This window comes from Muntiacus reevesi, chromosome 9 (assembly GCF_963930625.1).
Source record: "Muntiacus reevesi chromosome 9, mMunRee1.1, whole genome shotgun sequence".
NCBI classification, from domain to species: domain Eukaryota; kingdom Metazoa; phylum Chordata; class Mammalia; order Artiodactyla; family Cervidae; genus Muntiacus; species Muntiacus reevesi.
Genome location: NC_089257.1, coordinates 40,727,145 through 40,751,882, shown reverse-complemented (window position 1 = coordinate 40,751,882; position 24,738 = coordinate 40,727,145). Strand labels below are relative to the sequence as shown.

The window sequence follows — 24,738 nt, the reverse complement described above, 5'->3', positions numbered from 1 at the left end:
CTTTTGAACTGTGGTGTTGGAGAAGACTCTTGAGAGTCCCTTGGAGTGCAAGCTCCAACAAGTCCATCCTAAAGGAAATAAGTCCTGAATATTCATTGTAAGGACTGATGTTGAACCTGAGACTACAGTACTTTGGCTCACCTGATGCGAAGAACTGACTCATTTGAAAAGACCCTGGTGCTGGGAAAGATTGAAGGCGGGAGGAGAAGGGGACGACAGAGGATGAGATGGTTGGATGGCATTACCGACTTAATGGGCAGGAGTTTGAGTAAACTCTGGGAGTTGGTGATGGACGGGGAGGCCTGTCATGCTGCAGTCCATGAGGTCACAAAGAGTTGGACATGACTGAGCGACTGAACTGAACTCGCATCACTTCAGGGGAAGTCTTTCCTTATCAGCAGTGTAGGTCAGTAGTTTCTGCCCCTACAGTGTGGTTTTGAGAATTACGTTAGGAATCAGAATCAAGAGTAGCTAAGAGCTATATATTATTCCTTCTCTAAATACTGGAGCTACTATTTAATCTGGAGGGTAAAGTCAATGTTCTAATAAAGCAACATCACACACCTTTATTCAGCGATCCATTTAAAGGCCAGCTTATTGTGATCAGGGATCCTACAGTGGGATCAAGGTTAGTTTCTGTGGGAAGGAGAAGATTTACTTTCCATGGAGCCTTTACATACTTCAGGCCACTTGATGGGAGCCGGCTGCTGGAAAAATATACAGGCAATGCTAAGACATAGCTATTTTGTCTTACTTCCTTGCATGAAGCTAATTTTCTTTTTCCAGGCCATTCTTTTATGAGCAGTATTCCTTGTAACTGGGACATACAACTAAGTCTTTTCTAGAACTCTTCATTTATATCAATATAAGCAGTTTTGGCAGAATCTCAGTTGATAAGACTTAAATAGGAAGATGCATTTCCTGAAGGCTAAGGCCATTTTGATAAAATGACCCAGTTTTTAATTTACATATTAAAGTACACACACAAAAATATATAACATTATATGACACCACAAATGTTACATAGACTACAGCCAAAACATTTGATCTCAGCAGCTCAAGAAACTGAGCAAGGATATTCTACTCTATTGCATATAAAATGTGAACAATACAACCTAATATAACGTTTAGTTTGTAAGAATTTAAATAAATGATAAATAAACACCAAGTGCTACTTGTTACTGATTGTTTTGTCTTCTTTAGCTTAAATGTACTTTAAGTAAAAAAAAAAAAAAAAAATCCTCTGCCCTTTAGAATTTAGAGTTGTACTTTCTTTTATTAGCATTACTTTGGAATTACAAAACCCAGAGAACACAGGACCTAACAACTCAGACTCCTTGAAGTTCCCAAATGAGAAACTGCCCACCATATTTATTTCCTCCATGAGCTTATTTAAAAGAAGGGAGTATCATTCATTTGATTTTAGTTTCTATGTTGAGAATTTAGAGAAGTCTTTCCTGGATCTGCTTGGTGCAGGCAGCATAGACAATGGGATTGAGGATTGGAGGAATGAGGAGGTAGAATTTGGCTAGCAAGGTATGTACTGGAATGGGCAGTCCATGACCAAATTGTGAATGAGGGAAGAAGCAGCAATGGGAACATAAAAGATCAAGATAGCACAAATTTGAGAACCACATGTCCCCAGGGTATTATGCCTGGCATCAGGAGTAGCCAGACCCTTCATGGTCCTGAAAATCATCACATAAGAGGCAGCAATGGTCATTGAGTCCAGGATCAAGACCATAATCCAGTGCTCATCCCACAGACATTGTTGACCCTGCTGTCACCACCTACCAAGGTGACCACAGCCAGGGGTTCCCAGTAGGAGGGGGAGAGGACATGGGCTTTGTAAAGGGGGCAGCTACAGGCAGATCATCAGAGGCAGGGGTTCAATGTAGAGGACACCCCAGCAGAGGTCAGCCAGTCCCAAACATCCCACCACAGTATGTGTGAGCACTGTGGTATGAGGGAGTGTGTCACAGCTACATAGCGGTCAAAAGCCACAGCAAGGAAGATGCCTGGATAGAACCAGGGCAATGATAGCCGACATGCACAGAAAGAAGTACATGGGCGGGTGCAGGCTATACTCCACCCCTACCACAGCCAGCATGGTGAGATTCCCCACCACAGCTAACAGGTACATGGAGTCAAAGCAGATGGGGAGCCAGATATGCACAGACTCCTGTTCTGAAATGCCAGTGAACTGGAAGAAACTGGGCTCTAAGCAGACATTATGAAAAGTGAGCGTGGCTAGTTATAAGTGCACCTTCTCACTTGTGCCCCAAAATGTGGTAGGACTTTTTTTCCAGAAATTAAAGACAAGAATATTCTCAGGTCCTATAAAAAGGAATAGGATCATTGACTAGAGAAGAGTCTATAAAAATTTCTTTGATGTTATAGAATAATGTCATGGCATGCCATTACTGTGTTATGTCCACAAGTTTACCAAGCAGAAGCCAAAAATATCTATTTGAATGAAATGCATATCTTTATGCAATGTGACTTTCAAGGAATAATGCTCTTTCAACAGTGAAAATGACCTAAGGTGGACAGTTGACTCTTTAGCCACTTAATAACTCTGCAGGTTGGTTTTGAGATTTCTCAGAATCATATTAGCAAGATTCAGAGTGGACACTCCTTGATTAGAGACACAGTGATGCTGAAAAATAACAGTGACAGCACCTGGGGCTCTAGATAGACCCATGGGACTCTCTAGAGAGTCTATGATAAAGCTTAATCTTGGGGCCAGCATTAGCTATTGGATGAGCCTAAATGTTTAATCTTCAGGCCAAAATCAAGGTGGATGTGGTCACATGAAGACGTTCCAGAGGGTTTAACAAAGTGATTTCTTAAATGTGAGAGTTGATGACTAGAGCTCAGCTTTGTGTGGCTGCAAGGGCTCTCTGCCTTACTGGAGGCTGAGTGAAGATGAGATCCTAGAGGTGGAGAATGTTCTCCCTAGGAAGTAAAAAATAATTAGTGTGGAGAAGCGTGAGGCCTAGATGAATATTTGCCCAAAGAAATGCCCTTACTCAGAGTCCAGAGCTACTGGCTAATGGGGAGATGAATATTCACAAAATTATTTCCAGGTCTTCTTTCTGTTTTATTAGGATCCAAGGTCATACCAAAATATGTTCCTGTGTATACTAGAGGAATCCCCAATCAAAAAAAATAGGCAGAAGACCTAAATAGACATTTCTCCAAAGAAGACATATAAAGATGGCCAAGAGGCACATAAAAAGAAGTTGAATGTGACTAGTTATTAGAGAAATGCAAATCAAACCTGCAAATAGATATTACCTCACACCAGTCAGGATGGCCATCATCAAAAAATCTACAATAAATGCTGGAGAGTGTGTGGAGAAAAGGAAACCCTCTTGCAGTGTTGGTGGGAATGTAAATTGATACAGCCACTGTAGAGAACAGTATGGAGGTTCCTTAGCAGACTGAAAATAGAACTACTACATGACCCAGCAATCCCATTACTGGGCATATACCCTAAGAAAACCATATTTCAAAAGGACACATGTACCCCAGTGTTCATTGCAACACTATTAATACAAGCCAGGACATGGAAGCAACCTAAATGTCTATCAACAGGTGAATGAAGACCATGTGGTACATGTATACAGTGGAATATTACCCACCATTAAAAACAAAATTGGGTCATTTTTAGAGAGATGGATGGACCTAGATTCCATCATAGAATAAAGTAAGTCAGAAAAATATCATATCTTAATGCATATATATGGAATCTACAAAAATGGTACAGATAAACCTAGTTGCAGGACAGGAATAGAGATTCAGATGTAGTGGACAGACATGTGGATATGGATGGGGGAAGCAGGGGAGGGTAGGACAAATTGGGAGACCAGGACTGACATATATACAATGTTTTTGTTCAGTTGCCAAGTCATGTCCAACTCTTTGCAACCCCATTGGCTGCAGTACACCAGGCTTCCCTGTCCCTCACCATCTCCCGAAGTCTGCCCAAGTTCATGTCCATTGAATCAGTGATGCCATCCAACCATCTCATCCTCTGTCACCCTCTTCTCCTTCTGCCTTCATTATTTCCCAGCATCAATGTCTTTTCCAATGAGTCACTTCTTCCCATCAGGTGGCCAAAGCATCAGTTCTTCCAGTGAGTATTCAGCTTTGATTTCCTTTAGGATTGACTGGTTTGATCTCCCTGCTGTCCAGTGGACTCTCAAAAGTCTTCTCTAGCATCACTGTTTGAAAGCATCAATTCTTTGGCACTCAGCCTTCTTTATGGTCCAACTCTCACATTTGTACATGACTACTGGAAAAACCACGTCTTTGACTATAGGAACCTTGTTGGCAAAGTGATGTCTTTGTTTTTTAATATGCTGTCTAGTTTTGTCACAGCTTTCTTTCCAAAAAGCAATCACCTTTAATTTCAAGACTGCAGTCACCATCCACAGTGATTTTTGGAGCCCAAGAAAATAAAATCTGCCACTGTTTCCACTTTTTCCCCTTCTATTTGCTATAAAGTGATGGGACAGGATCTTAGCTTTTGAATGTTGAGTTTTAAGCCAGATTTTCCACTCTCCTCCTTCACAAGAGGCTCTTTAGCTCCTCTTGCTTTCTACCATTAGAGTGGTATCATCCGCATATCTAAGGTTGTTGATACTTCTCCAGGTCAGCCTGCATTTCACAGGATGTGTTCTGAATGTAAGTTAAATGAACAGGGTGACATTATACAACTTTGTCATACTCCTTCCCCAATTTTGAACCAGTCTATTGTTTCATGATCAGTTCTAACTGTTGCTTCTTGACCTCCATTCAGGTTTCTAAGACAGGCAAGATGGTTTGGTATTGCCATCTCTTTAAGAATTTCCCACAGTTTGTTGGTATTGTTATTAATGGTTAATTAAGCAATAATGGCATTGGTAATTACTCCCCAGTGATTACATTGGATCCTCCCTAAATTGTGAGATGTGGGCATGACCAGGATGAGGACCACTTAATAGATAAAGAGACAATCCAAGGAGCAGAGAGATTAACAGCCTCCTCAAAGTCACAGACTGAGACTCAAACCTGATTTCTCACTCATAACCCTAGCTATTCAACCACAGTTCTTTCCACAATACAGCAGCAAATTAAAACTCCAAACCCAATCAAACACAAAATAAATAGAAAACTTTGATCTAGTTGTGGCTGAACCCTGCTTGTATATGTCACACTCAGAAAGTCCTAACAACAGGCAGCTGTTTGCATATTCAGGGGAGGCTGTGTCCTCAGCAGGCCCTGCAGGAAGGAGGGTGAGGGTGGAGAGGAGCTCAGTGGTCACTGAGACCAGAGGATGCTCTGCCTCCAGGGAGACGTGCCTGATGCAATAGGACATGAGGGGAGCCGGGGGAGGGGCCCCAGAGGACTTGGAGACAGGGATAGAATGTCCCCAGTCTCCCCAGAGAAGACACCAGGCCCATCTTGGGTCCCTTTTGGCTGTACCTCAGGGACAAGGCCTACTGTTTCCTTTTCTTTAGGGAATAGAGTAACTGATCATGAGAATTAGTCAGATCTCTTTATAACCCTCTTTCCCACCCTTTTCTCACTAAGAGAGGAAAACTGCACCATTTGTCCTAAAGCCTCCAGAAAATGAACCAAGCCTCATGCTGAGGGGTGAGAGCATGTGGGCCTGTTGTGGACAGGGTGGATGAGGGGAAGGTGATCACAGGGCACAATAAGGGAGCTGCACAACTGGGATGAGAGGCAAGTAGACCAGAGAGGGGGACATAGGCTGGGATCAGCCAAAAACCAGAGGACTGGAACAGGAGGTCTGGGAGGCTCAGATCTAAGAAACGTCACGTGAGCTGGGACTGGCAGAAAAAACCAGAATAACCAGGGTAACAGCAGAAATCTGACTACATACTAATCACTAGAGGGGTTACTCTGAAGAAGGAACTGGCAACCCTCTCCAGTATTCTTGCCTGGGATATCCCACAGACAGAGGAGCCTGGCAGGCTACAGTCCATGGGGTTGCAAGAGTAAGACTTGGCAATTATAAACCACTACCACCAGAGGGACCACCCAAATGTTGAATAAAGAGCCAGTGTAAGAGTGCTTCATGCTTGAGGAGCACAGGCTAGATCAGCGGCGTGAACCCAGGGGGCACAGGGCAGATCATCTCATCTCTCATGGACTCATGTCTGGACAGAAAACTTCCTTTCTCTGTGGCATGACCTCATCTCCTGAATTTCTCATCTTCTGTCATTCTCATCCTTGTGTGTCTGTCCTTGTCTAAGAGGAAACCTTCTCTCACCCCTCCCCAAATACTTGATCTTCTGTGAGCCTAGGTCCTGCTATCACATTATTATTAGAAGAAACCCTCTTCTGCCTCCCAGGCCTGTGCTTCTGTGTCACGTGTTAGGGACCACCTCAATAAGACCTTAGCTAAGTGACCCAGACCTTGTGGAACAACAAGGTGGAAGCAGATATAAGTGATACAAGACACTGAATGTGAAGGTAGGAAAGCAGAGTTATTCAAGTTTAATCTTTGAGGTTAGTACCTCCCTCCTGTGAGTGCTGCTTGCTCTTCTCCTGCCTCAGTCTGGCCCCTCCTCAGTCACAGCTGCTGAAATGGTCTAGGGATAAAAGGAGAAATCGAAAATAAGAAATGGAAGGGACAGATCAGTTATACTCGCTTATTAAAGGTCTAGCAACAACGAGGTCTATCTTTTCAGTGTAGTCCTGTAGGTTGAATCTTGGTATAAGAGTCAGAAGATGTGAAATTCAGTCCTTTATCTGCCTCTTATATCCTCCAGGATCACTTGAAGATTCAGTTTCCCATATACATCATCATTCTAGGATCTTCTCAAGTTAAAGGTGTAGCCTACCTATACTACATCACTGATTGAATACTCTCCAGATATAGAGCCACATACACTTTCGATGAGAAACATCGAAATAAATGACACAGGCTTTCTTTTGTCATTTGCTGACATTCTGGCTGTGGAGGCAAAAAACAAGACAATGACAGGCAAGGACTTGACAGAACACTCCTGCCAAGTAGGCTGAAGGGTAATGGAAATGAGAAGAAACCAGATAAGCAGAGTTGTATTGTAAATGACACTAGAGGTGTATTTTTGTTGAATCTGGAAAGGCAGAAGATGGTGAATTATTAGGCATTTTCAACAGAATTGGAAGCTGAGATTGAGGTTGTGTGAGCAAAGAGACTGGAGAACCAGTGATGGTCAATAAGAGCCCCCAAGAAGTAGATCCTCAGGGAGGGGAAACATGTCTGGAACTGGAGAAGCACATTCACTTAGGATAGGGTGACACCATGGAGAAGAGGATATTCTCTCATTCATTCAAGAAATATTAGTGAATTTCTCTACGGGTACCAAGGATATACTGGCAATAAATGTAAAAACACAGCCCCAGAGTCATGGGCCTTCCATGTTGTTGATCCCAGTGCTTAGTCAGAGAAAATGGAGATTAGACTTGAAGAAGTTTCTAAAAAAAAAAAACAAAAAAAAAACTTCTTATCCTGACCTAGTTAGCCAAAACTAATGGAAGGTTTTACAGAATGTCCATCTGTGGAGGTACTTAAGATATACCCAGTAAGCCTCACTCTGCATCAGATGGTATATTATCCAACAGCACAGAGGAGGAAGTTTCTTCATTGAGAGAGTCCTTCATGCATTTGTTTATCTTTTAATGACTAATTGAAAACTGATTTTTAATTGGGGGAAATTGTTTTACAGTGTTGTGCTGGTTTCTGCCAAATAGCCATGCAAATCAGCCATAATTATTCATGTATCACCTTCCTCTTGAGCCTCCCTCCCCTATGCATTTATTTAAAGAGCACCTACTGAGCAACAACCAGGTTCAACAGAGTCTGTGAATACAGAAATGAAGAAAGCAAAATTCTTGTACTAAAAGCATTCACAGTCCAATGAATGGCCAGATAAGTGCATTAGCAACATATATCACTCTCTTCCCATGTTATTTAATTCAGCCCATTAATGAGTCCTCATTGAAAACACTGAGAAAATCTTCTTGGAGGGGTCTGAGAAGGCTTCACCAAGATGGTGGCAGGATCTTAGCCAGGTGTGGAAATAGGCAGAGGAAATTATTCCAGATAAATGATGGGAGCTGCAAGCAAGACTGTCCCAGAAAGTGACACAATCTGTGGCTGAACCTGGGATAAATATTTTTTTAGAAGAATGGTAAGAAGTGAGGCTAATTTAGGTAAGACCAAGTTTGTATCCATGTTAAGCAGTTTTAAGTTTCTTTTGTAGTCATGAGATTGCCAGTGGTTTCCAGTAGGTCTATCACACAGTGGTAGATAGATGGAGTGGGGTGGAAAACTATAAGGAGAGCTTTCTAATGACTCTGGCAAGAGATGATATGACTTTGGGAAGACAAAGGGCATAGAGAGGAGAAGAGCAGCATGAGAGAATTCAGATGGTTCACAGGGTGTCATTATTGAGCAGGGTGTGGCAGAAGCTGCATGACTGAAGCATAGGTGAGAGGGGATGAGGCTGAAAGATGAGCAGTGACCAGACGCCTGCAGGTACCTGTAAACCAGGGTCGGAGTGTGGATTTCATCCTTAGTGCAGTGGTAATTCCAAGAAGGTCTTAGGCAAGGCCGAGCATAATATAAATTAGTCTCTTCATCTGTAGTAAGGAGAATGGATTACAGAGTGTCCAATATACAGACCACTGAGGCCAGATGTGAGGCTTTTGTAGTTTGGGTGAAAGATGATGGTGATTTAAATAAGAGTGTTGGCAGGAGAAAAAGAAAAGCATAAGGAGTGAAATACATTTTGCAGATTAATAAGATTTACTGATGAATTGGATATGAAGGAAGAGGGGAGAGCATTAAGGATTGTCCCTAGGGTTCTGAGCTCACTATAGGACAGACAGCAGCAATGCCTACTGAGATGGACACATCCCGGGGAGGAAATATTTTGTGGGGAGAGAGAAATATTTGTTTTGGCCATATTTTATTTGTGATGACTGTGGAACATCTAATTGAAAATATCTAATAGTAAAAGTAAAAGTCATGTGTTTGAGAATTCCCTGGACAGAGGTTAAAAAACAACAAAGCCAAAAGAAATCAAAGAGAACACCTAGAGAAGTGTGAGAATAAAAAGCAGAAAAGGAGAAGGTGAGAGTGAGGGGAAAGGAAGTGATAACAGGATCAGTGGACAGGGAGTAGTGAAGCTAGACTGGGAAAGACTGAGAATTAAATGAGAGATGAGGAGGCAGAAATTTCATACAGTCAAACTTCTGAACAAGTTGTGCTGTGAAGGGGAAGAGAAACAAGGACTATTAGCTGGAGGAAGGTTTGAAGCCAAGGGATACAGGATTGTGCTGATATTAATCAAGAAAAACTTAGAAGATAAGGGAAATTTGTGCTAGGGAAGGATCACAGTAATGGTGGTGTGTGTACAATGCTTTACAGTTATCAAGGTCTGTTCTCATGATTCCATCTTTCTTCACAATAAAGCTCAGTAAGATGGTCATGGGAGGTATAGTTATTACCATTATTGAAAGGTGAGGAAGCTAAAACTTTAAAAATATCATTGAGTTTCTCCTGGTACAGTGGCACTAAATGGGCCCAATTCTTTAGATTGCAAAGCTTTTTTCAATCTGAGCATGAACAACTTAACCTGAGCATGAAAAACTTATAGAGCAACAAGGTGGAAGCAGATTTAAGTGATATAAGACACTGAATTTGAAGGTAGGAAACCAGAGTTCTCCAAGTTCAAGTTTGATCTTTGACACTTACCAACCATATGACTGTCAACATTTTTGATTTCTCAATTCAAAAACATGTTCACATTTACTGAACTCTTTTTAATGTTCTAGATTTGTGCTTGTTTTTTAAAAAAAGAAAATTTCCAGTTTTACTGGAATACAGTTGACATAACACTGAATTAGCTTAAGGTGTATAATGCAGTGATTTGGTACATGGATATAGTACAAAATGACTACCACTAATTAACATCTATCACTTCACATAGTTATTTTTCTTGTGATGAGAACTTTAAAATCTATTCTTTTAACAACTTTCAAATATACAAGAGTATTTTGTTCATCTTTATTGTATTTGTTGCAGTAGTGCTTCTGTTTTATGTTTTGGTTTATGTTTCTTGTTAGGTATGTGGGATCTTAGCTCTCTGACCAGGGATCAAACCCATACCTGCTGCATTGGAAGGTAAAGTCTTAACCACTGGACCACCAGGGAAGTCCCTAGACTATTTTCAACTGAAGTCACCATGCTGCATTTTATATCCCCAGAACTTATTTTATAACTGGAAGTTTGTATCTTTTGACCACCTTCAACCATATCCCCAACCCCCACCTCCCAACCACCAATCTGTTTTTATGAGTTTGGTTTTTTCTTTTTTCTAGGTTCCATGTGTAAGTGATATCATCCAGTATTTGCTTTTCTTTGTATTACTTGTTTCACTTAGCATGATGCCCTCAGTATCCCTCTGTGTTGCCGCAATGCAGGATTTTCTCCTTTTATATGGCTTAATAGGATTTCATTGTGTATATATGCCACATTTTCTTTATTCTTTCATCCACTGTATTGAGTGTTTTAAAAGATTGTCTCAGTTAATCCTCAGAAGAAACTTTATGTAGGAACTGAGAGAAAAGAGAAGGGACACCATTCAAAATTCTGGGAAACAAATGATTCTGCATTTTCACAATAAATGATGATAAAAACAGGTGAAAGAAGATAAAAAATCCTAGAAAGAAGAAAAAAGATGTGAAACCCAAGAAATTCAGAGGCCAGCCTTTCAAAAATTGAGTGGAGCATCTCTTCTGAATGTTATGAATTGTAGAAAGAAAAGTAGTTGAGGTAGAAGTATATCAAGATAAAAGTTAAAGTTGAAGGGAAGGAGAATAATGGGGCTTTTCACATTCTAAAGTTAACTGGAGGTGATTGAGCTTTATGGCCCTACTTGAGATTTCTGAGTGTCAAGTAATGACCGATAATATCAATACTTAGAGGAAGCGACTTTTAAGTAAGTGCCAGGCTTAATTATTTGTTATGTATTCAAGCTTGACATTTTAGAAGAGAAACTCTCCGTTGTAATTAGGAGTATAGGTTGAGATGGGAGGCAAAGGAAGACAGTGAATGTTTTAGGGTAAGATTTGAATTGAGCAGGTATCTATATCCTTTATAAAGCTGTCCTTCACTACACAAAGACCACAAAAGCTCTTCATCCACTCAGTTCTTCTATGAAGGATGTCTTCTTAGCTCTATTGTGATTTGACATTCTGACCACTCAATAGTTTTATAAGCATTTTGAGAGAAGATATGATATATAATGTTTCACAATTCATATTATGATTACTTTGTAATTTCTTTTAAGGTCCAAAAGTAGGGTCAAGGACTAAGCCTTCCATATAAATGATCAGAGTTTGAACTTGAACACTATAATCCTGCTGACGCTGTGTACTCCCTGGAAGGGCCCTGTGGAAGGAGACCAGAGAAAGAGAATTTCTGTTGGCCATGTCTGCCTCCAATACCACCTCAACTCATCCAGCAGTCTTCCTGTTGATGGGGATCCCAGGCCTGGAGCACCTACATGTCTGGATCTCCATTCCCTTCTGCTCAGCCTATACACTGGCTCTGCTTGGCAACTGCACCCTCTTCTTCATCATTCAGGCTGATGCAGCCCTCCACGAGCCCATGTACCTCTTTTTGGCCATGTTGGCAATCATTGATCTGGTCCTTTCTTCTACAACACTTCCCAAAATGTTGGGCATCTTCTGGTTCAGGGATCGAGAGATCAACTTCTATGCCTGTCTGGTCCAGATGTTCTTTCTTCACTCCTTCTCCATCATGGAGTCGGCGGTGCTGCTGGCCATGGCCTTTGACCGCTATGTGGCCATCTGCAAGCCACTGCACTACAGCACCATCCTCACCGGGCCATTTATCACCAAGATTGGCTTCTCTGCTGTGACTCGGGCTGTGACACTCATGACTCCACTCCCCTTTCTGCTCAGACGCTTCCACTACTGCCGAGGTCCAGTGATTGCCCACTGCTACTGTGAGCACATGGCCGTGGTAAGGCTGGCCTGTGGGGACACTCGCTTCAACAACATCTATGGCATTGCTGTGGCCATGTTTATCGTGGTATTGGACCTGCTATTTGTTACCTTGTCTTACATCTTCATCCTCCAGGCAGTTCTACAGCTTGCCTCTCAGGAGGCCCGCTACAAGGCCTTTGGGACCTGTGTGTCCCACATAGGTGCTATTTTAGCCTTTTACACACCTGTTGTCATCTCCTCAGTCATGCACAGAGTAGCTCGCCAGGCTGCTCCACATGTGCACATCCTCCTTGCCAATTTCTATCTGCTCTTCCCACCCATGGTCAATCCCATCATCTATGGGGTCAAGACCAAGCAGATTCGTGAGCGAGTCTTAGGACTATTCCGGAGAAATGGTGTGTAAGTGACAGTGAGGTGCAGGCAGAGAGAGGGTGGGACAGGTAGAAAACTGAATAGGGGTGAAGGAATGAGGGAATGAGGAAGTAGAATGTTGCCAGACTTATGTTCAGTTCTTTCCTGGGGAAATGAAAAACTGGTGTCCTGAAACTTGGAGCCACCAGTCTAATGAGAACTTAAGGTTCCTTGTATTCTGGTAGCCTCTGGACTCTAACTGCTGACTTAGAGAAGACAGCAAAGACCCCATTTTTCTACCAGAGGCAAAGGTTTGACCCACCCTTCTCCCCAGCATCACCTAATAACACAGAGATGCTTTTGAGGTAATTTACTAAGTGGATTTGGTGAATTAATCCAGTCAAGACTTAGATAAGGGTCAACATTTCATCCAAGGCAGGAATGTTCCTTTAGTTTGAAGCTTATGCTCCATCTCTGCTTAAATATTGGATCGGCCAAAAGGCTCATTTCATTTTTTGTTCCCATACGATGGCTCTAGTAGTGTTTAGTTGTCTTTCAGTTCATTTGAAAAAGTTTGTTAGGTTGTACAGGGGCAGTTGTCATATCAGCATGCATTTAAAAAAACTTACGGCTACACAAAAAATTTTAATGTTGAAGATGAAAGCAACATTTTTGGCATATTATGCTTTATTTCAAGAAAGGTAAAATCACAACTGAAATGCAGAAAAGAACTTTGTGCAGTGTTTGGAGAAGGTGCTGTGACTAATCAGATGTCTAAAAGTGGTTTGCAAAGTTTCATGTTGCATGTTCTGGTAGAGTAGTTGATGTTGATAGCAATCAAGTTGAGACATGAAGAACAACCAATGTTATACCATATAGGACATAGCCAACATACTCAAAATAATGCATATTGAGAATCATTTATACCAGCTTTTATTTTAATCATTATGTTTGGATTCCACAGAAGTTGAGTGAAAAAAATCTTCTTGACCATATTTCCTAATGCAATTCTCTACTTAAACGTGGTGAAAATATTCCATTTTTAAAATGAATTGTGGGTAATGAAATATGAATATTTGTACAATAATATGCAGTGGAAGAGATCATGAGGCAACTGAAATGAACCACCCCCAACCACATCAAAGGCCAGACATCATCCAAAGATGTTACGTATATAATGGGATTAAAATAGAGTCCTTTATTATGAGCTCCTTTCAGAAAACCAAGCAATTAATTCCAACAAGTACTGCTCCCAATTAGACCAAGTGAAAGCAGCACTTAGTGAAAAGCCTCCAGAATTAATCAACCTGATAGAAGATTATGGGTTTTCTGTTAACACAAGACCAAATATTTCTTCAACCAGGCAAAAACTGTTACAGCTTGGCTGGGAAATTCTGATTCATCTGCCACATTCACCAGACATTGCACCTTTGGGTGTCCATTTATTTCCATCTTTACAAAATTCTCTTCATAGAAAAAATTTCCAATTCCCCAGAAGACTATAAAAGACACATTGAGCAGTTCTTTGCTCAAAAAATAGTTTTTGGAAGATGTAATTATGAAGTTGCCTGTAAAAATGGCAGTGAGTGGAACAAAACAATGACTATGTTGTTCAATGATGTTCTTGGTAAAAATGAAAAATGTGTCCTATTCTTACTTTAAACCAAAGGAACTTCTTGGCCAACCTAATACTTCCAGTTTGGGAGAGCTCATGATCTACCAGGGCTATAGGTTCCTATATAGACAACTTTGCTCATTAAGATTTATTTCTTCAAATAAGTCAGTTTTTGCCTTCTTTGATTTCTTCTGGGCTCTACATCCCAATGGGAAACACCTCTCATTAAATACTTTTACTAAGACAAGTCTTTCTGACACTTCTCTGGATTCATACAACCCTTATGTTCACACAGATATATCTTAACATTTTCACTAAGAATGTGACTTCCTCTTTTTTACAAGTCCATTCACAAAATATTGAGTGCCAAATCTATGCTAGAGGCTGGAAATAATAGGTAGGCAAGGCAGATGGGAAATGGGCACATTGACTTGCATTTTTTTCTTTTTCTCTATCCAATACAAATTTATATAGTAAAGAATTCCTTAATATTAATCCTGACAACTAGCATTTGTGTGATCACACAAGCCCTTATTTACAATCTTTCACATATGCTTTCTTTTACATTTATCTCATGACTCCTTTGTTTCCTCAAACTCTTTAGAAATTAAATAAATTTTTGAAAATTTTAAAAATTGTATCTCTATCTCTAGTTCTGTCTATATTTCTACATATCTGTCTATTCATATTATTAACTTTGAAAGAGAATCAGATATTTGGAAATGGTCACAGAGAAAGAGTGTAGCTAGACCAGAGACTTGTTTATGCTCATTTCCCACCTCTTCTCCTATAGTTTCCTCTGATATTTACACACACATACACACAAAAATGATGTTCTACCTTTAATTCAAAACTTTTTGCTTGTTTCTTTTGAACATGGCTGGGTGTAAAACCTAAAAATAACAGTAAATACTAATGACACAAACATAGACTGTATTACAGGGTAATGGATTCATATACTATTAGACTTCTAGGTGGGGCTCAATTCACCCTCTGTAGGAGGTTGAGAGTGTCACCTGAAAGACAAGGTTATCCTTATATAAAACATAGGGACAAACAGATCTTACAGCCTGGAAATACTTATTTAATCCATTATTTAATTTACTATATAACAATGACAAACATTTATTTTCCAGAATGTCACTTCAGTTCAGTTGCTCAGTTGTGTCCAGCTCTTTGCAACCCCATGGACTGCAGCACACCAGGCTTCCCTGTCCATCACCAACTCCTGGAGCTTGCTCAAACTCATGTCCATCAAGTCGGTGATGCCATCCAGGCATCTCATCCTCTGTCATCCCCTTCTCCTCCTGCCTTCAATCTTTCCCAGTATCGGGGTCTTCCCATTCAGGGTCTTCCCTGAATCAGTTCTTCCCATCAGGTGGCCAAAGTTTTGGAGTTTCAGCTTCAGGATCAGTCCTTCCACTGAATATTCAGGACTGATTTCCTTTAGGATAGACTGGTTGGATCCTTGCAGTCCAAGGGACTCTCAAGAGTCTTCTCCAACCCCATAGCTCAAAAGCATTCATTCTTTGGCATTCAGTTTTCTTTATAGTCCAACTCTCACATCCATACATGACTACTGGAAAAACCATAGCTTTGACTACATGGACATTTGTTGGCAAAGTAATGTCTCTGCTTTTTAATATACTGTCTACATTGGCCATAGCTTTTCTTCCAAGGAGCAAGTGTCTTCAGTTTCATGGCCACAGTCACCATCTGCAGTGATTTTGGAATCCAAGAAAATAGTTTGTCACTGGTTCCCCCATCTATTTGCCATGAAGTGATGGGACTGGACATCATGATCTTAGTTTTCTGAATGTTGAGTTTTAAGCCAACTTTTTCACCCTCCTCATTCACTTTCATCAAGAGGCTCTAGTTCTTCTTTACTTTCTTCCATAAGGGTGGTATCATCTGCATATCTAAGGTTATTGATATTTCTCCCAGCAATATGATTCCAGCTTGTGCTCCATCTAGTCTGATACTTCACATGATGTACTCTGCATATGAGTTAAATAAGCAGGGTGACAATATACAGCCTTGACATACTCCTTTCCCAAATTTGGAACCAGTCTGTTGTTCCATGTCCAATTCTAACTGTTCCTTCTTGACCTGCATACAGATTACTCAGGAGGCAGTTCAGGTGGTCTGGTATTCCCATCTCTTTCAGAATTTTCCACAGTTTGTTGTGATCCACATGGTCAAAGGCTTTGGCATAGTCAATAAAGCAGAAGTAGATGCTTTTCTGGAACTCTCTTGCTTTTTCAATGATCCAACAGATGTTGGCAATTTGTTTCAGAATGGACTGTGGAACAAAACAGATACCCACAAAAATCTCAGTGGCATACAACATAAAATGTATGTTGTACATACATAAAAATGTATGTTTCATATATCAGGAGATTGGCTGAGATGACTTCTAACCTCAGCAGGATTTGTTTATGCATCTGAAGATCAGCTGGGAATCTGATGCAAGCTGGCTTCGGTTATGAGGCTCTGCTTCAAGTAAATCAAGCAGCTATGCCCCACCTTAGGGAATGTTGCCATAGTGGGAACTTGGTGTTAGTCTCTGGTACTGGCAGATTGGGCACTCATCAATGAACATAGCCAGATTGGCCTTGGTGATTCCCTATTATTGGATTCATATATAACCTCCTTCCCTGCCACTGCGGCCACTTTGTTCATGACTCCATTGGGCAATGACAGGGATGGCTAGGAAAAAAGGTTAATTAATAGCTATAGAACAGGTCATCCTATCCAGCTGACTTTTAGTCCTTGTCTGCTGAGGTCATCCTTTGAGCATTTACAAGGGACAAATCTTCATTTTTCATCCTTTCAGAGATGTGTATCATTTTCCCTGTTTCATTACCAATTTTCTAATCATGTTCCTTCCAAGTCTCTGACTATCCAGCCAAACCATTGGCCATACTCCATAATCAGTATATAACTTTGCCTCTGGCTGCTTCTCCTTTCAAGAAAAGTAAATAACTAGTTGTGCTGATCAAAGTTCTGCCAACAGGGAGATTTCTCTTCAGCACTTTCCTTCAGGGATGTCCCAGAAAGGGGCAGTTCATTTTCAGGTGGTACCCGTATATTATACAGAACCTTCTATAAACTAGGCCGAAGTCTTAGTTTCCTCTCTAAACTCCTTGTGAGGTCATAGCTGCAGGCATGGAGAAACTGTAGTAGCAGGGCAGACCATGAGCATTGGGGCCACTTTATGTAAGTTGTGCCTTCATGACATGCTTGGGCTCATTTACACATATAACGCTTCTATTTGATGGAGTCCTGTTATTCGTGCTCCACTTAATGGCTTGGTGGGTTAGATAAAGCCCAGTTCAGGAAGGGAAGCTCCAGTCACATGGTCACTTGATGGCCCATGCTCAAGCATTCAACCTCTACCAAGGCCCAGTAAGTAGTCCAAGAGTTATTTCTTAGATGGAGAGTAGTCATCCAGAAAAGAGGGCAGGGCTTTACTCCAAAACTCTACTTGTCTCTACAGCAGTTCACCTATAGGGGTCTGCCAAAGGCTCCAGTCAACATGCCTATCTACCACTGATACTTCAAGCATCACTGGACTTGCTGGATCATATGGCCCAGCTGGCAAGGCAGTTTGTACAGTAGCCTGAACCTGCTGCTGTACATTCTATTTCTGGGTCCAAGTCAAAACTAGAAGCTTTAGGGGTCATTCAATAAGTGGGCCAGGGTAATACACCCAAGTGAGGAACATGTTGCCTCTTAAACCCAAAGCTGCCCATGAGCTGTTGCCTCCCACCTTTTTTATAGGAGAGAACAGATGCACCATCTTATCCTTCCACCATACCTTCACATTAGAAGGGACATCTCAATATCCTTCACACCACCAGACCCTTAAGAAGCTTTCTTTGAAATAAAAGGACTCTGAATGTAATAAATACTTTATATTTTAGAGTGGTTTAGCCTCATAGCAGAAATGAGGAGGATGTACAAACTTCTTATATACCCTCTGACTTCATCACCAATATCTCCAACCAGAGCAACACATTTGTTACAGCGGAACTACATAGATGCATCATAACCAAAGACCATGGTGTACATCAGAGTTCTCTTGGTGTTGTATAGATTTGGACAAATACACAGTGATGTGTATCCTCTATTATGGTATCAGAGTATCATATAGGGTATTTTCACTCCCCTCACATCCCTCTATGCAACCTACTCACCTTTACCTATGCCTTACCCCTGCAAACCCTGATCTTTTGATCGTCTCCATTGTTTGCCTTTTCCAGAATGCCACATAGGTTGAATCATATGGTATGTTGCCTTTCCAGATTGACTTTTCACCTAAGTGAAACGAATGCATATTACTATGTCTTTAATTTTTAAATTGACATACAATTGTGTACCTAAAAATAATATAATTTTATAAGCTTGATATGTATATATTGTTAGATGATTACCACCATAAGTTAATATCTATCACCCCACAGCTACAGTTTTTTCTCTTGTGATAACTGTTAAGATTTATTTTTAGCATGTTTCAATATAAAGTAGTTAAGTGTAATCACCAGGCTATGTATCACATCACCAGGGTTTATTTAACTATTGGAAGTTTGTACCATTTTTTTTTTATATACTATTTTCACACACTTCACCTATCCCCTAGCCTCAGGCAGCCACATATCTCTTCTCTATGAATTCAGATTTTTTTAAGATTCCATTTGTATATGATATTATACAGTATTTGTCTTTATATGACTTATTTCACATAGCATAATGCCCACAAGTTTCATCCACATTGTTGCAAATATTAGAATTCCCTTTTTATGGCTGTTGAATATTCTGTATACCATATTTTCTTTCTTAACCTATCAATGACCACTTACCTTTTGGTGATTGTAATTAATGCTGCAATAAATATGAAGTGCAAATACCCTAGAGAGAGAGATTGTTTCCTTCAGATAAATACTCAGAAGTAGTATTGCTGGATCACGTGGTAGTTCTACTTTTAATATTTTGTAGAACCTCTGTACCATTTTCTATAGTGCCTGCACCAATTTATATTCCCACAATGGTATACAAGTGTTTATACCCTTGTCGACATCTTCACCAACACTTGTACCTTGTCTCTCTAGTAATAGCCATACTAACAAGTATAAAATGACATCTCTCTGTGGTTTTGTTTCTCTGATTTTTAGGGATGTTGAGCATCTTCTGTATACCTGTTGTCCATCTGTCTGTCTTCTTTGGAAAATATCTATCCAGATCCTCCACAGTTCTTAAATTGGATTGTTTTCTTCTGTCATGGGTTTTTCATTTATTTTAGATATTAACTCCTTATTACAGATATGATTTGTGAATATTTTCTCCTATTCTGAGGTTGTCTTTTCATTTTGTTAAGATTAATTTATACAGAAACTTAATTTTTTTTTTACATTTTTAATGCTTTTTGTTTTAATTGGTATACAGCAGATGAACAATATTGTGATAGTTTCAGGTGCACAGCAGAAGCAACTCAGTCATACACATACATGTATTCATTCTCTCTCAAATTCCTCTTTTATCCAGGCTGCCACATAACATTGAGCAGAGTTCCATGTGCTATACTGTAGGTCCTTGTTGGTTATTGATTTTAAATACAGCAGTGTGTACATGTCAATCTCCAACTCCCTAACCATCCCTTCCCCTCACCCTTCCTCCTGGTAAACATAAATTCATTCTCTGAGTCTGTTAACATTTTGTAAATAAGTTCATTTGCATCATTTTTCTAGAATCCACATATAAGGGATGTTACATGAGATCTCCTTCTCTGTCTGACTTCTTTCACTCAGTATGACAATCTCTGTCCATCTATGTTGCTGCAAATGGCATTATTTCATTATTTTTAATGGCTGAATAATATTCCATTGTATATGTGTACCACATCTTCTTTGTCCATTCTACCATCGATGGACATATAGGTTGCTTCCACGTCTTAGCTATTGTAAACAGTGTTGCAATAAACATTGGGTGCATGTATCCCTTTGAACATGTTTTCTCCAAATATACGCCCAGGAGTGGGATTGCAGGGTCATAAGGGAGCTTTATTTTCAGCTTTTTAAGGAACCTCCATACTGTTCTGCATAGTGGTTATACCAATTTACATTCCCACCAATAGTGTAAGAAGTTCCCCTTCTCTGCACACCACTCCAGAATTTATTGTTTGTGCATTTTTACAAATAATTAATTTGTTTTTGGTTACAAAGGGTCTCTGTTGCTGTGTTCAGACTTTCTCTAGTTACAGAGAGCGGGGGCCACTCTTTGTTGTGGTGCACAGGCTTCTCATTGCTGTGGCTTCTCTTGTTGCATAGCACAGGCTCTGGGCACACAGGCTTCAATAGTTGCAGCATGCAGACTCAGCAGTTGTGACACATGGGCTTTAGTTGCTCCACAGCATGTGAGATCTCTCGGGACCAGGGATCAGACCCATGTCCCCTGCATTGACAGGCGAATTCTTATCTACTGTACCACAAGGAAAGTCCTGTGCATTTTTTGATGATAGCCACTTTGACTGATGTGAGGTGATATTTCATTGTAGTTTTGATTTGCATTTCTCTAAAAATTACCAGTTTTGAGCATCTTTTCATGTGCCTCTTGGCCATCTGCATGTCTTCTATGAAGAAATGAAATGTCTATTTAGATCTTCTGCCAATTTTTGATTGATTTGTTTGTTTTGATGATATTAAGCCTCATGCCTATATATTTTGGAGACTACTCCTTTGTTGGGCACATCATTTGTAAATATTCTCTCCCAATCTGTTGGCTGTCTTTTTGTTTTGCTTATGGTTTCCTTTGGTGTGTAAAAGTTTTTGACTTTAATTAGGTCCTATTTGTTTACATTTATTTCCATTATGCTGGGAGAGGAACTGAAAAAGATATTGCTGCAATTTATGTCAGAGTGTTTTGCCAGATTTCCACTAGGAGTTTTGTAGTATTCAGTTTCACATTTAGGTCTTTAACCCATTTTGAGCTTATTTTTTGTGTATGCTGTTAAAGAATGGTTTAATTCATTTTTTTTCACATGTAGCTGTCCAGTTTAGCCAGCACCATTTGTTGAAGAGAGTCTTTCCACCATTGTGTAGCCATGCTACCTTTGTCAAAGATTGACCATAAGTGTGTGGGTTTGATTTTTGGCTCTCTATCCTCTTCCATTGATCTATATTTCTATTTTTATCCCAGTACTATACTATTTTGATGACTATAGCTTTGTATTATAATCTGAAGTTAGGGAGCCTGATTTCTCCAGCTCCATTTTTCTAACTCAAGATTGCTTTGGCTCTTCAGGGTCTTTTGTGTCTCCATACTAATTTTTAACATTTTTTGTGCTAGTTGTGAAAAATGCCCTTGGTAATTTGATAGGGATTGCACTGAATCTGTAGATGGCCTTGGGTAGTGTAGTCATTTTGACAATATTGATCCTTCCAGCCCACAAATGTGGTATATCTTTCCATCTGTTTGTGTCTTCTTCAATTTCTTTCATCAGTATCTTGTTTTCAGGATACAGGTCTTTTTCTCCTTAGGTAGGTTTATTCCTAGGTATTTTATCCTTTTTGATGCAATGGTAAATAGGATTGCTTCTTAGATGTCTCTTTCTGATCTTTTGTTTGTGTATAGAAATGCAACAGATTTTGGTATATTAATTTTGTAACCTGCAAATTTATCACATTCATTGAGCTCTAATAGTTTTCTGGTAGCATATTTAGGATTTTCTATGTATAGTATCATGTCTTCTGCAAACAGTGACAGTTTGGGTTCCTTTTATTTTTCCTTTTTTTCTCTAATTGCTGTAGCTAGGACTTCCAAAACTATGCTGGAGAAAAGTGGCAAGAATGAACATCCTTTTCTTGTTCCTGCTCTTGGAGGAAATGCTTTCAGATTTTCACCAGTGAGTATGATGTTAGTTGTAGTTTTGTCTTACATGACCTTAATTATGTTGAGGTATGCAATGGACATGAACTTGGGTAAACTCCAGGAGACAGTGAGGGACAGGGAGGCCTGGTTTACTTCAGTCCACGGGGTCCCAAAGAGTTGGACATGACTGGGCAACTGAACAACAACAACAATATTTTCCCTCTATGCCCACTTTCTGGAGAGTTTTTATTATAAATGGGTGCTGAATTTTGTCAAAAGTTTTTCTGCATCTACTGAGATGATCACATAGTTTTATTCAGTTTGTTCATGTGGTGTATTACATTGATTGATTAGTGGATATTGAAAAATCCTTGAATCCTTAGGGTAATGTATTGTTGGTTTCAAATTGCTAGTATTTTGTTGAGGATTTTGTTTCTGTGTTATCGGTGATACTGGCCTGTAATTTTCTCTTTTTTATAGTATATGTGTCTGGCTTTGGTACCAAGGTGATGATGGCCTCATAGAATGAGTTTGGAATTTTTCTTCCTCTGCAATGTTTTGGAAGAGTTTCAGAAGGCTAGATGTTAGCTCTTCTCTAAATGTTTAATAGAATTTACCTGTGAAGCCATCAGGTCCTGCACTTTGTTGGGGGTTTTTTAATCAGTTTCAATTTCAGTGCTTGTGATTGATCTGTTCATATTTTTTTCTTCTGGTTTAGTCTTCAAAGACTGTCCCCTTCTAAGAATTTGTCCATATTATTGGCATATAGTTGCTTTTTGTAGTGCCTTATGATTCTCTGTATTTCTGTGGTATAAGTTGTAACTTTTTCATTTCCAATTTTATTGATTTCTCTCCCTTTTTTTCTTGATGAGTCAGGCCAAAGGTTTATCAACTTGGTTTATCTTTTCAAAGAACCAGCTTTTAGTTTCCTTGACGTTGGTATTGTTTTGTCTCTATTTCACTTTTCCTGCTCTTTATTTCTTTCCTTCTTTCAACTACAAATTGGCACTTGCCAAGAGCATTGCATTTGCCATCTGCCTCTACAGAGATTGAACCCCAGCTTCCCTGCTGGCTCAGACAGTAAAGAATCCACCTGCAATGCAGGAGACCTGGGTTTGATCCCTGAGTTGGAAAGATCCCCTGGAGGAGGAAATGGCAAACCACTCCAGTATTCTTGACAGGAGAATCCCCAAGGACAGAGGAGACTGGTGGGCTGCAATCCATGGGGCTGCAAAGAATCAGACACAATTGAGCAACTAAGCATGCAAGCATGCTGCTGCAGCTGTTGACCTTCAACACCCCCTGAGGGAGTTCAACATGGAATGAGGCACTCTGCTCTAGGGAATCTGGTGGGATAGGTCTTTAGATAGATATTTTCATTATCCCAATCCTTGCATCTCCTCATATCTAGAAAAACACTAAATCCCTTTATGATGACATCAGTTCCTTGTGGCTATCAGAAAACCTTTTGTAAAATGAGTACTTAATTACATTGAACTCCCCCTTCACCAAAATCTTATATGTTGACCTTCCTCCACTGCCTCTTTGGAGCAGCCCCTCAGAGCTATCTGAGGTGCTGGCTCTTAGCCTGCAGTCCTCATTTTGCCCCAAATAAAACTTAACTCATGACTCTCAAGTTGTGCATCTTTTTTTAGCTGACAGCTATGGTGACCAAAGAAGAAACCCAGAGTGGACTTCTTCCTTCACCTCAACTCCACAAGGAACTGGAGTTTTGGGACCAGCAGTGGCCCCTTGTGTGCCCAGCTGCTCCTCAGGGAGTACAGATGAATTTGGGTGAGGCTTTCCTAGTTCTCTAATGTCCTGCGTTGGTTGAGATTCTGAGTTTTTTGGTAGTGGAGTGGGTTACCTGCCTGCTCCCAGTTAGATACTGTTGGAGAATGAGGTGAGGGGGGCAGTGGTTGAGGGGGAAATATCCAGGACATACTCCCTCATGGTCTAAACACTGAGTGGAGCTTGGATTGAAAGACATGGAGAAATTCCCACCGGGTCAAAATATACTGAGTAGGGGACTGGTTAGAAGGAAGAAAAAAAAAAACACATGGGAATTACTCACCCAGTGGAAAGGTACTGTGGGCGGGGGTGACGGGGTGATTGAAAAAATAAATAAAACAAGGAATACCTGAGGCTCAACTGAAGAATATCGAGGTTGCTCTATTGTTAGGGGACTAAGTGGTCTTGGCTGAGTGATAAGAAACTGATCTGACACTTTGACCTCCATTTGACTGCCTTTATAGTATTTGTCAGGATAAAAGTGAGGAGAATACTGGAGACTTTTGCTCCAAAGAAAAGGGACAAGACTCCTCCTGGCCGGTTATGGTTTTCTCAGGTGACTGAGAGATTAATGGGAGTGGTGGAGGCCTAGTCCTCATACCATGCAGGGGTCCCATAGGGAAACCCACTCATTAATTAAAATACTTGCTCATCAGCACATCACACTAAGAACTGGCCACTCAGTGACCTGAGCAGCCATGGTGGTCTTAAATTGCTGAAGGCAATTAGACACGTAAGAGGAGCTGAAATGACTCTGGGGTGACTCCTGGAGGAGTTAAGCTCACTAGCAGCACACAGGCCCACCACGCAATTTCACTAGTGATTTTTATAACTGACAAATTCAGCTTGAAATGGGGAACAGAATCTCAAAAACAGAAATGAGGGATGTCAGAAAGCCAACCTCTGACTAACATTCCAGCCAGATTCATTTACAATACATACAGAGCTCATACTTGCAGGTAAGTAAGTTAATTGGGGAAATTATACTAAAAGAGAGTTCAATGAAAATGTCCAAACTGGGGTTCTGATAGTCCAAAAGTTGGCCACAAATTCAAACAGACTGAATGGAATGCTTA

The 24,738-nt window shown here is 40.3% G+C and overlaps 1 protein-coding gene and 1 pseudogene across 1 annotated transcript; one reads left to right on the top strand and one right to left on the bottom strand.

Moving 5' to 3' along the window:
- Positions 1 to 1,442: 1,442 nt before the first annotated feature.
- LOC136175774 (olfactory receptor 52M1-like) lies at positions 1,443 to 3,323 on the bottom strand (annotated as a pseudogene).
- An 8,174-nt stretch (positions 3,324 to 11,497) lies between these two features.
- On the top strand, positions 11,498 to 12,442 carry LOC136175183 (olfactory receptor 52K1-like). Its single transcript, XM_065945504.1, has one exon. The coding sequence runs from the start codon at positions 11,498 to 11,500 to the stop codon at positions 12,440 to 12,442; it is 945 nt and encodes a 314-aa protein (XP_065801576.1).
- The last annotated feature ends 12,296 nt before the right edge of the window (positions 12,443 to 24,738 follow it).

Coding starts and splice junctions, on each gene's coding strand:
- LOC136175183 (XM_065945504.1), top strand. CDS start 11,498: ATGTCTGCCTCCAATACCACCTCAACTCATCCAGCAGTCTTCCTGTTG.